The 12973-nt window shown below is 40.2% G+C and overlaps 2 protein-coding genes across 5 annotated transcripts in view; one reads left to right on the forward strand and one right to left on the reverse strand.

Moving 5' to 3' along the window:
* SH3YL1 (SH3 and SYLF domain containing 1) overlaps nucleotides 1–1999 on the reverse strand; it is a 474176-nt gene extending 472177 nt beyond the window's left edge. The window contains exon 1 of the mRNA XM_081857381.1: nucleotides 1993–1999. Coding sequence (XP_081713507.1) covers nucleotide 1993 — 1 coding nt within the window. The 5' untranslated portion in view covers nucleotides 1994–1999. The remainder of the gene's footprint in view (nucleotides 1–1992) is intronic.
* The window catches only part of SNTG2 (syntrophin gamma 2), a 217800-nt gene that overhangs the window by 57583 nt on the left and 147244 nt on the right, over nucleotides 1–12973 (forward strand). The window lies entirely within an intron of this gene.

Raw genomic sequence — 12973 nt, forward strand, 5'->3', positions numbered from 1 at the left:
TCCATTCCCTAAAGCCAGCTCTCCAAGGTCTGAACATGTGGATCAGCTTTGTGTGTACTGAACCTTCCCATGTACAAGTTGCACACAAACACACTCCCTCCCTAGAATCAGGAATACTGAAAATACAGTGTTTTCGATCTTTTAGAAACAGCTTGTGTATATCTATATATGTGCACATGGAGGCTCTGGATATACAGAGCTAATTAGCACATGGGCATTAGAGACAGGATTAGTAGGCACAATCCAGGTTTGCTTCTAGACTGTCAACCTATACAGAATTTGGGTGTCGGGAGAGGTCTAGCAATGCTTGAGAGCTGCATGAACCCATGCTCAACTCTCCAGGGCCCATATATCCAAATGGGCATGACTGAGATGCAAAGATGGGTGTGGCAAGAACTGCAGTTCTCAAGGCAACCTTCCAAGAGCCTTATCCCTCAGCCATTCCTCTTTGAACCATTTTTATCATTCATTATTCACAATTAAATTCATGTCCTTCTTAGCAAATTCAGCGTTAATAATATAATTGCTCCCGAAGCTTGAATGTTTGTGCCTGTATCCCTTATACTTATTAGTATATCAGGGCAGCTTCTCTGGCCAAATGGGGACTCAGTACATGAATACAAATCAGATGCATGCGGTGTCGATTGTGAAAGGGCTATTTAAGTTGTTTTGTTTTGTCACAGGCCCCTTGTTTCTCTTCAAATACAGTGGTACCTCGTGTTACAGACGCTTCAGGTTACAGACACTTCAGGTTACAGACTCCACTAACCCAGAAATAGTACCTCGGGTTAAGAACTTTGCTTCAGGATTAGGACAGAAATCGCGCAGCGGGAGCAGGAAGCCCCATTAGCTAAAGTGGTACCTCAGGTTAAGAACAGTTTCAGGTTGGTTGACTTCTGGTTGGTCACCCGTTATGGCGGACGGGAGCTCTTTCGATTGAAAGAACACCGGTGCACTGAAGGCTGGAGAAACCGCTAGAGCGCTGCGGTACCCCGAAATAAACCTCAGATTGAGCATTCTGAGGACCTGGTGTTCCTGCGGGTGCCTGGAACAAATTAAGGTCTTAACCCGAGGCACCACTGTATCTGGAAGTGGCAAATGGGAAAGGATGGGATCCTCCCTTATATGAGTTTTAAAGGAACAAGGAGTTTTAAAGGAACAAGTGCATGCATGTGCTGGCATGGTGAATGCAGTTGCCATAACATGCATGCAATTTGTGTACCTGTGTGCCTAGGTAGAAATGCGAAGCCACCTTGAGTCCCAGAGTCCATCTTTACCACTCTTCTACTGTTAAGTGATCTTAGTTCCTTATTTTTGATGGAAAATCTCAAACTCATGTTGTACGTCAAACATTTCAGAGGTGTTGCTTATACAGGGGAAACAGGTCTGCCCCACGGGTTAGTGGTCTATTGTGATGTGCTAAACTATTTTGTCCAGATCTTCAGTTTCTGAAATATGGCAACCCTAGCTTTACTGTATATCATTTTTGCAAGAGCATTCAATGATGTCTATTTCTAATATAGTAGCTTGCTCATTAAAACTATTTCATCTTTGTACTGCAAGTATTTTATGGCTGCTGTACATAAGTGGTGTACATTATGTACTGTAAGATGATCAGAGAGAAAAATAATGTGTTTTGTGTAGTGCTATGGGTTAATGACACCATAAATATTATTTGTAAAATGGAAACATAATATACAACTTGTCAGTATAAATTTCAAAGATAACGTGACTGTAACATTTTTATTTGTTGAATAGAACAACTTGATATGTTTACATTATCCCTTGAGGATAGGAGATACTGCTAGCAGCTAAGCATGCCTCTTCTTCCATTCTGCCTAATTTTTAATGAATAGCACAGAGCTATTAAATTTAGCGGTATAAAGTTCTCTGACACTATGGTTCTCCTGATGTAGCCAACAACCTTGGATATATTTAAAAAGCTAGGCACAGAAAGTGGGCACTCAAATAAATCATTAAGATGATGCATGCTGCTTCCAGGAAGAAATTGTAGAGGTCTGCATCTTGCAACAATCTATTTTGGTTTTATGCTTCAGGCAAGATCTGGAAAACAATCCCAGGACAGGATGGAGGGCAAGCGAACAGCTTGCAAATACATACCTATCCCTGTGCTTTGCATTGATACGGAATTTTGTGCTGATCTTCATTTTAAAGGATAAGATCTATCCCCAAAGAGGTCATGCATGTCTAAACTGTTCTGATATGCAGCTCACTGGAATGCTTTCTGAAAGTGTAGCCATCCTCATAAGTTGTACCAAAACCAAGAAAGTGTGCTGTGGCATTGAAAATGCCAACAATGTGAAATGAGCTTTTGTGTGCTACAGCCACTTTGCCATGTGAATGAAATGAGTCACAAAAGTTGGATAAATAGATATGTACAAAGTAAAAAAAGGAGGTATATAATGAGGCCAGAAATGTGTCCCATTTCTATGACAAGAACAAATGAATACCTTACCATATCTACAGTAGAAATGACTCACTTCCAACTAATTAGCAGAGCAAAAATATGATGTAAAGGCCTAAAGGGGATCAATGAATTTCCATTGTGAGAACTATAGTGAGCAACTACAGTTCATATTCTACATAGTATTAAATTTGCTAATCTGGAATCTTGTATACATTTTTGTAGGTTCAGTGGGTCTTGTGAATAGTTTAATATTGTATTGTAAGGTTTGTATAACAGAGAGAGAGAAACAGGATGACCTAATAAAGGAGGGTTGAAAAAAATCTTATTTAATGGGGATTACCTCAAGAAATTTGGATCACTGATCCAGGAAACATGGGCAAAGGCAGGGGGTGGCAGCTGCCCCCTCCCAAATCAAGTAAATAAATAAAAGTAATTAACTAACTAACCAATTATATCACAGATAACTTGGTTCTGTACACCCCAACATAAAGCCTGTCCTCCCTAAAATATACCCTAGCTACGTCCATAGATTTTTCTGACTTCAGTTCCTTAAAATGTTTGTCTGTGCTTTATTACTATTATCTAGAAATCATCATTTGATTGCAATTACAGTGCTTAGGTCAGCTTACAATAATTTTAAAACTCCCAACAGTCCATTATTTTCAAAAGGAACCAAACAGGCAGTTTTTGGCAATATTATAGGATCTAACCTGAAGTGTTAATTTGTGCTATACTCTGAAAAATAAATAAAGTTTCCCCCTTGGTCAACTTAGGCAGAGGTCTTTCCCAGCCCTATAAACTGAGATTGTGGTCAGTTGAGATGCCAGGATCAGAACCTGGAACTTTATGCATGCAAAGCCATTAGGGTTGCTCAGTTGCCTTCCCAAAAGCAAGCATTGTTGCCACTTCCTAAGAAGGAGGGGTGTGAGGTGTCAGGAGCTGAGCACATGTGGTTTTAGAAATGTTAAATCCACCTCTTCTGTTGTTGAATAATTACATCACATAAATGATTTTGTATTTTTCAATGCTGCGATACAGAATATATTGTCTTTAAACCCTTATCTGTATTTTGAAAATCTAGGCCACTTTCAGTAGTGAGGGCTGCACGCTTGCAGCCTGTTTCAAATATGTGCATTTGAAAGTAAAGCTCTACAGAATTCAATAGGGATCATGACCCAGTAGGCATGTTTAGAACTGTGGCCTTGGGTTAAGTTCTGGAAACCTCCAATTTGGTTCAGTGCCCAGATCCAATTCTATTCTTGGCTGAGGATACATCTTTTGTAATGACAGCAGTTAAGGCTACACAGTGGGTTCAGACTGTAGTTTGGGACTGCATCCAGATGGCATCCCAAATCATGCCATCAGCTGTCGTCCCAAATCATGCCATGCAGTTGTTGTGTCACCTGCGTGGATCTCACCAGCCCATTTGCACTACCAGTAATCAGTACAGGGATTGGCACAGTTCCCACACTGAGAAAAACAAGCAGTAGCAAACAGTGACAAATGGGTAATAATCATCCACAAAAAAATGATCTTCTGGAAATACCCTTTAATTTACTTGCCTGACAGAGTTGTCCATGGCAATTGATCTTTCTGTCTTAAATGTTCTTTTGTGTAGGAAAGGGAAATGGTGTTCCAAAAGTTCTGTGAAACATGGAGACCTTTGAGAGAAAAATGATCCATCAGTCATTTGTTCTGCTCTCCTGATAGACGCCCTTTGCTGTGGCATGGAACAGTCCCCCCTCTGCCCCCATCACAGCAGCAGCAAAAACTACTTGCCAGCTTAATGTGCTGCTTTAAAAGAAAGAAAGAGATAAAAAAACAACAACTTTGGCTTATGAGCATAGAGGTATCCTATCCTACACAGCAGCTAGGGACAGATCTCTGAAAGCATCTTCTATTGAGTTAGTTGTAATTATTTGTCTCAAAGCAACTTAATTATTTAATGGGCAATGTGGAAGTTTTGTTAATGAAAGCACGTGCATGTGCTTTGGGCAGTGCTGAATTCCTCTGAGAAATATGAACGTGTTAAAGAAATATTTTGTGCATGAACGTCTGTTGCATAAAGGGTTCTTTCTGTATATTGTAGGCTGGGGCTGGATGCATTGCAAAAACTGGTCATCAACGATAAAGAAGCTGGTTTAGCAGAGTGTCATCTGAATCTAGGCTCAAGTTTTAACTTTCTCCGGACAGATCATGAGCTGTAGCCAAGCTTTGGCCTATGGTGTACAGCTCTTGATTTGTCTGGGAAAGCTAAACCATAAACCTCAGTTCAAGTCACATGCTGAGCCAAACCATAATATGGAACACCACAGTGACAAAGCAAGGGAGGAACAAAGTGGTTGCAATCACCTCTCTGGGAGCCTATACTCTTGCTTGTTTGCGCTAAGCCATGTTTGGCTTGGTGCTATGTTCAAATGAGGACAATATAAGACTACTTCATCTGGATATCAATCCTTTTGTTACCACAATTGTTTGAATTCCGGGGTGTTCCAGGGAAATTGGGATGGTTGCTATTGTGTACTGAAGTTCTCACCCTTGACCAGCAGGGGGATACTGTCAATAGTTTTCACTCAGGCCCACATATGCAAATAAGGGATTGAAAGTGACGTTCAGTGATTGGCTTGCTACAGAAAATGGTTACTGCTGCGTTCTAGTGGAGCTCTATATACGCAGGCAGTTCTGTTCTGGCCTGTGAATAAACAAGAGCTGTTTGAAGAATCGCTGTGTCATCTGATATGTTCACCCACAACATAACAGTTGCAGGGTATGCTACCAATATGAATGAGTCTTTTTACGTAGTTACAGATAGGTAGCCGTGTTGGTCTGCCATAGTCAAAACAAAACAAATTCCTTCCAGTAGCACCTTAAAGACCAACTAAGTCAGTTCTTGGTATGAGCTTTCGTGTGCATGCACACTTCTTCAGATACCATCTGAAGAAGTGTGCATGCACACGAAAGCTCATACCAAGAACTGACTTAGTTGGTCTTTAAGGTGCTACTGGAAGGAATTTGTTTTCTTTTTACGTAGAAGAGAGACATTTATATCTTAAGATAGAACTAAGTCAAAATTAAAGAGCGTATGGAAGTAGTAAACTGAAATTTGAACTCTGTGCTTTTTGAGACTCATTGCATTTTAAGGCTATTTACTTTAGGGCAGCTGTTGTTTATATGAGCTCATAGTGGAGATGTTAAATGTTTTTATAAAACACTAATGGAAAAGGAAAGAGAGATTTTTTTCACAATATAGATGAACATTACTTAATACCCTCAAGCCTTTATTTTAATGAAGAAAAATGAAAAGGTCCCCCCTGCCCCCTGAAGAAATCCTCACCAGAGATATATTCATAATTTTAACAGGAACAAAATAATGGATTTCTAATGGATTTTGTTACGACCATAGAATAATTGGTACTGAGAGTAGCACTTCTTTATAACCTAGCAGATGTATGGGGAAATGGTGTTTGAATATTGTTACATTTACATGCATGCTAGATTCACATAAACAACATTTTCTGATAAAAAAAAAGTTCAAGTAAGTCATTTATCAGTGGATTTTACTTCATGCAGAGGTGCCTCATATTTGCTTTCATAGCATGCAGTTTAACATTATTTACTTCGTAACTGATGGCAATCCTGTCTTGTAGCTTTTAGTCTTTACTCTTTTGAGTGAGCTAACCTATAAATGTGGAACGTAAACAAAGTCGTTTCCAGTGTGAAAAAACAAATAGCATGATTCTATGCCTATCTACTTAAAAGTAAACTCCTTTGAGTTCATTAGGGCTTATATTCTTAGGAAAGTGGTTATGGGGTTGCAGCACATACAATATATGTGCAAAATCTATTGGAACACAGGAAATTGTCTTATACCGAGTCCGTCTAGCTCAGTTCAGTATCATCTGTGCTGACTGACAGTGGCTCAGGAGTCTCTCTGTCTCTCGAGAAGCTGAGAATTAAAATTGAGACTTTCTGCATGCAAAGCAGATGTTCTACTGAGCTACAAACTGTCTGTCTGTCTATGGGTTCATATCATGTTCCCCAAGATTCTTGTACTAGTTTGGCAGCCACACTGTCTGAAGTAGTATTGGCAGGTGAAAGACTGGCAGTGGTTGCAGGCACATGTCATGTGCAAGGATACTGCACAAGTTTTGGACAGACATCTCATCCTATTCAAGAGGTTCTTGATTGAAATTAGGCAGGTGGGCTGTGACCGAGTCCTGAGCTCTACAGGGTGTCTGATGGTAAGTTGCTTATATTGCTGCTGGCAAAAGGAACTGGCTGAATTTCACAACATGAGGTTTAGAAGTTGCAAACCCGCTGAAACGCTAATTGGCTCAGCTGAATTGAAAGAGTAAGGAGAGGAATAAAGGAGACTGATACAAGACATTTTGAGACCAAGTGTCATCAAAGCCTGAGATAGGTCAAAATTAAGAAGTAAAAAGGCTTGAAGGGGTCACTTGCCACTTCTCTGTGGTCATCGTAGCACTATTTTGAAATTAGAATAAAGAAGTAACAGCTACTGCAGGGCATGAAACTTGCAAGGCTCAGCTATAATTTTGCTTATACCCATAATTGGTGTGAAGTATTTTCTACATGTGTGGTTTTTGACAGAACATTGCCATGAATTATTTTAGATACCCAGACTGGAAGTGGGGGTCTCAGGAGACATTTGGGCTGTCGCACTAGGGTATGAAAAGTGGGAAGTGAAACCAGTTTCATACCATCTTCAGAAAGAGGGGTGTGTGGTCTGAGATGAGATCATGGCAGGGTTTCTAAATGAGTCATTGATATGGCTTGTCCAGTAGAGACCCCTAAAAACGTGGCATCATAAATGGCGCTTTGGGAATGGGCCTAAGTCTGTCCTGAAAAAAACGAATCAACATCCAAAAGTAGCGTTGATTAAACCAAAGTTAACCAGATGATATTATTTACATTGGGTGTATTAGCAACAGCTCTCTTTACCGAATATGGATTCTCATGTAGTTTAATAACCATACTTCTGAAGGACTCAATTTATGTTCAGTGGCTGGAAATATCACTCAAAGGAATACAATCCACAGTGCTTGTCTGAATTCTTGATTATATAAAGCATCAAGAATGTATGATAGAAAATAGATCATCTTGTCACACCATGTCATAGTAAGTCATGTATAAGAAGATGACAATGAAGATAAATGTCAGGATATTCCCAGACAGTTAAATCTTTCCACCAGCATATATATATATATATATATATATATATATATATATATACACATACTGTTCATCCACACAGTGGTCCTGATCTGCACAAGGACTTCTGCACCTATTTGTTATTTTAAAAAACCATACAAGTACTAATTACGTGAATGGTGTCACATCCAGTTTCCCCCTCACTCTTCTGAGTGAAATGTGGCTCCTACTATGGCATCAACAGTGATAAAAATAGTTAAGTGGGACACACCTCAGAGTGGTGAGAGCTTTGTTGGTGGGTTCATAGGGTGAGAAAAACAAGCTATTTGTAGGTATTCGTAAAGGTGATCTGAAAACTGTCCTTGATTCCTTGATACCACTATGAAGAGTTAGGTAGATTTATCAGGTTTTTTTCATCTTCTGCTTTCATCTTCACAAATTTATCTTTCCTTAAGTGGATGACACTGAGTGCAGATAAACCTTAGACAGGAATAAACATTCTCTGAAACAAACATTCTCTGAAATAACCCTCTGAACTTTTTGAAGTTCAACATTTTCTGGTTTATAAATAAATGAATACAGATATAATTGTATAATTGAATGTGAATTCTAGCAGGAGTTATAAGCGAATGTTGAAGATGATAGTACTTGCGAAAGAAATATTTGTAAGTCATGTGCCAAATTAATCTCACTTGGTATTCCCTTTTTCTTTTTATGCTTCACTTTTCCTTCCTTTCCCCTCTCTTTATTTACTTTCACTTACATGATAGAAACATTCATTGCCTCTGCTATCCCTATCCACAAATCTGCATTTTTTCTTCAGATAGAAGATCTAGGCAAAATTGTTTTTCTTCATAAATCTTCCATTTAAAAAATCATGGCATTTTTCTCTCTCTTGAGTTGCTTATTTCTTCTTACTTGATTTAGCACTTCTCTTTACTTTTCTAGGTTTTCCAAATCTTTTTCCACCATAATATTTAAATATATTATTTTCTATATCATGAGAAAATAATGTCACATATGGTACTGGTATATTTCCAGTAGTATTTCACAAAGGAAGGGGAAATAGTGTTAAAGTTAAGAAGAGCTCTGCTGGATTAGACGAAAGGTCCAGTAGCCCAACATCCTATTCTCAGAAGGCTCAGACAGGTGCCTACAGGAAGCTGCAAGCAGAATAATAATAATAATAATAATAATAATAATAATAATAATAATAATAATTTATTATTTGTACCCCACCCATCTGGCTGGGTTTCCCCAGCCACTCTGGGTGGCTTCCATAGAAACCAAAAATACTCTAAAATATCACAGATTAAAAACTTCCCTGAACAGGGCTGCCTTAAGATGTCTTCTGAATGTCAGGTAGTTATTTATCGCTTTGACATCTGATGGGAGGGCGTTCCACAGGGCGGGCGCCACTACTGAGAAGGCCCTCTGCCTGGTTCCCTGTAGCTTTGCTTCTCGCAATGAGGGAACCGCCAGAAGGCCCTCACCGCTGGACCTCAGCGTCCGGGCAGAACGATGGCGGTGGAGACGCTCCTGCAGGTATACTGGGCCAAGGCCGTTTAGGGCTTTAAAGGTCAACACCAGCACTTTGAATTGTGCTCGGAAACGTACTGGGAGCCAATGTAGGTCTTTCAAGACCGGTGTTATGTGGTCTTGGCGGCCGCCCCCAGTCACCAGTCTAGCTGCTGCGTTCTGGATATGAGAACAGCAAGACTCTCCCCACTCATGAATCCCAGCAAGGGGTTTCGGGGGCACTGCCTTTGGTTATGAAGGTAGTAAACATCTATCATAGCTAGTAGACACTGCGATAGCCTTACTGCCCATGAATTTGTCTCATACTGTCTTAAAGCATCTAAATTAAGGGCTATGTCAACATCTTGTGGTAGCAAGTTTAGCCGTGCATACTTTCTTTTATCACCCTGAATCTTCTAACATTCAGCTGCATTGGAAGACCCTGGGTTCTAGTATGAACTAAACTTAAAACTGTTGCAACCTTTCCTCATACAGGAGTTCCTCCGACCCCTTGATCCTTTTAAAGATAGCTCACTCTGGTCAACAGTCACAGGGAGCACAAAGTTTTCCAGTGGTTTAACAACAAGACTACCAGCTTCTCTAGCTGAGTTGCAAAGAGTGATCCAACATCATTTACCAATGATGTTGAGAGCAAAGGCATGGGGGCTTCCCCTGTAGCACTAAGGAAATACAGTGGTACCTCAGGTTGCATACGCTTCAGGTTACAGACTCCGCTAACCCAGAAATAGTACCTCGGGTTAAGAACTTTGCTTCAGGATGAGAATAGAAATTGTGTAGCGGTGGCGCGGCAGCAGCAGGAGGCCCCATTAGCTAAAGTGGTACCTCAGGTTAAGAACAGTTTCAGGTTAAGAACAGACCTCCAGAACAAATTAAGTTCTTAACCTGAGGTACCACTGTATGTGGCTGCTGAATGGGTAGCAGTGGCTGGTTTGGGTTGCGGTTATTAGTGCCAACCATACCAAGGCATTGCAAGCCACTCAGCATCCAGTGACCTGTATGGTTGACATGCAATATGAAATGTCATCTGACTGAAACTCTTGAGTCATCTGGCAGCATGCAGTGGGAGCAATCTGGTAACCCACCACCAAATACCACATAAACTGTTGCTGGTGGTGGTGGTTGAAATTTTGCACAGACACAGTTTCCTTTCCTTTTCCTTGGCTTTCCAACTGTGCCCTTTCAGTAAAGTGGCTCAAAAGTTAAAGGGGGAAACAGGCAGGGAGACTCAAGGTCCTGTGAGTTCTTGCTAAATAAAAATAATTACAGTTATCTGTTTGAAAATAAGTGTGTGGAATGTAATCAAGGCACCTTGCTTATCTCGCTTAATGCTATAAACAGTGCATAGGATGTTAATTTTGCTCTGAGGTCACTTACCTTGACATTCTCTGATCTGCCAAACTTTCTGCTTCTAACCCAACTGGTGTGTATGTCAGGGTGGGGTGGGGGCTTTGTTAAAACTCCCAGGTCACCTTCTCATGGTCCCTTTGCAGTGTTGACATGGGAATGAACTGTGTTTCCGTAGTTCTGACATTGCAAGGGCTTTGCAAGCTGTCTCCCCACTATGCTGTTTCCCCCAATCCCTCTTTCCCATTGTATCACTCCAGCACACATCTCAAGCCTTCTTTGAGGACCTTTCCTAAAAAACAACACTTGAAACAAATGCTTTCTGCAATTGGTTTATATTTTAAACATACATCAAAAGTGACAAGCAGCCACATTTCAAGGAAATGGAATTTAAACCGGCAGAAGTTATTCAGATGCATTTTTTAAAAACCCTCAGCTTTTTGATGTCTTATGTTGAAGTTTGTCTAATTTTCTCCCATTATGTTTTCCAGTGATGTGTCAACAAAGTGGCACGAAATAAGCTTTCTGTTCTATTTTATGTATGTTTCCAGCAGATGGATTTTATGTCAATCCGCTATACAGTAATTTAATGCTTACAGTCAGATGCAGTTGTGTCAAACTGCTCCAGTTTTGCTCATGTAGCAATTCATTTTATGTTCCATCCGAACAAAGAGGTCAAATCTATGGACTCCAAACCAATAACATCACAAATAGCTTAATGACTCCTGGTGCCATATTTTTTCCTTAGTCTTTATATGCTTCCCTTGTTTTTAGCTCTACAAATAAATTGAAAAAGAAACTTACCAGCAACTCAACATATTTAAATATTGTAACATTTCATACTGCTGAGGGTAACTTTCATGAATGCCACTTTCTTGAATTTTATAAGGAATGGGCAGAAGTTACCGTATTTTTCGCTCTATAAGACACACCAGACCACAAGACGCACCTAGTTTTTGGAGGAGGAAAGCAAGAAAAAAAGTATTCTGAATCTCAGAAGCCAGAACAGCAAGAGGGATTGCTGCGCAGTGAAAGCAGCAATCCCTCTTGCTGTTCTGGCTTCTGGGATAGCTGCGCAGCCTGCATTCGCTCCATAAGATGCACACACATTTCCCCTTACTTTTTAGAAGGGAGAAAGTGAATCTTATAGAGCAAAAAATACGGTACTTCTGTGTAGAGTGAACAGAGGAGGAACCATGCCTGTTGGCTCCGCCACTGCATGTTTTCAGTTTAATATCTGCATAAAGCATGGCCTCAGTTGCATGTACAGTGTCTATTACAGGTCAAATTCCATGTTAATTGTTTGCCTACTGAAAATGCATGGTAAGGTGTGTGGGAGAGTGTCTGTTCTTTCCAATAAGCAGAACTGGATGAGTCAGCCTGTGGTTTTAGACAGTGTTCCGAGTGCTCAATTATTTGTAAGCAGTGTCTTGTAATCTGTGTAATACAATATTCTGGGGTGTTCTGGGGTTTCCAAATGTCACCACCAGGACTAGCATTTCTGTGGAACTGAAATTCTAAGTTTAGAAATGCAACTCAAGTAATTCCCACCCCCATGCTCAGAATTTCATGTGTTTCTTTCTGATAGGTCAAACAATGCAGAAAGATTTCTATTGTTGTGAGATCTTGAATGAAGCAAAGCTAACTGAACAGAAATATTTTGTAGAGCCAGTGTGGTGTAGTGGTTAAGAGCGGTAGACTCCTAATCTGGGGAACCGGGTTCGCGTCTCCGCTCCTCCACATGCAGCTGCTGGGTGACCTTGGGCCAGTCACACTTCTTTGAAGTCTCTCAGCCCCACTCACCTCACAGAGTGTTTGTTGTGGGGGAGGAAGGGAAAGGAGAATGTTAGCCGCTTTGAGACTCCTTAAAGGGAGTGAAAGGCGGGGTATCAAATCTAAACTCTTCTTCTTCTTCTAGTCTGAACGTTCATAGAATCATAGAGTTGGAAGGGACCTCGAGGGTCATCTAGTCCAACCCCCTGAAGTGCAGGGATTTTTTGCCCAACATGTGGCTCAAACCCACAAACGTGAGATTAAGAGTCTCATGCTCTACCATGCCTGTTTCTCTCTCCCTTGTATGATTGAAACATACTGAAAAATATCGGAAAATTCTATACTTTGACACTCAGTATAAAGTTTTAAAACTTTAATCCCTTGGCACTTAGTAGGACAGATCAGATATTCTCTGTGCTCCCCTTGTAAAGCAGTAGTTATGTTTCAGTAAGCAAAATAAATTAGGTGTGGACCTTGAATTTACTGTGATGCTTCTTTTTTTAAAAGAAGGAAAAAAGTCTGGACCATTTTATAAATGTTTTTGTAATGGAGGTTATTATAGAGGCAAATGCAAGTACTTAATCAGATAATTAAATCAGTTGCGCTAACAGAACCCTCCACTAAGATCTCACTCACATCATACATTTAAAGTAGTATTGTATATCATGGTAACAGTCATGGAGAATACTGGAAACTGTAGTTTGTTAAGGGGCATGA

The sequence above is a fragment of the Podarcis erhardii genome (genome assembly GCF_964252035.2).
Source record: "Podarcis erhardii genome assembly, chromosome: 3".
Classification (NCBI taxonomy): Eukaryota; Metazoa; Chordata; class Lepidosauria; order Squamata; family Lacertidae; genus Podarcis; species Podarcis erhardii.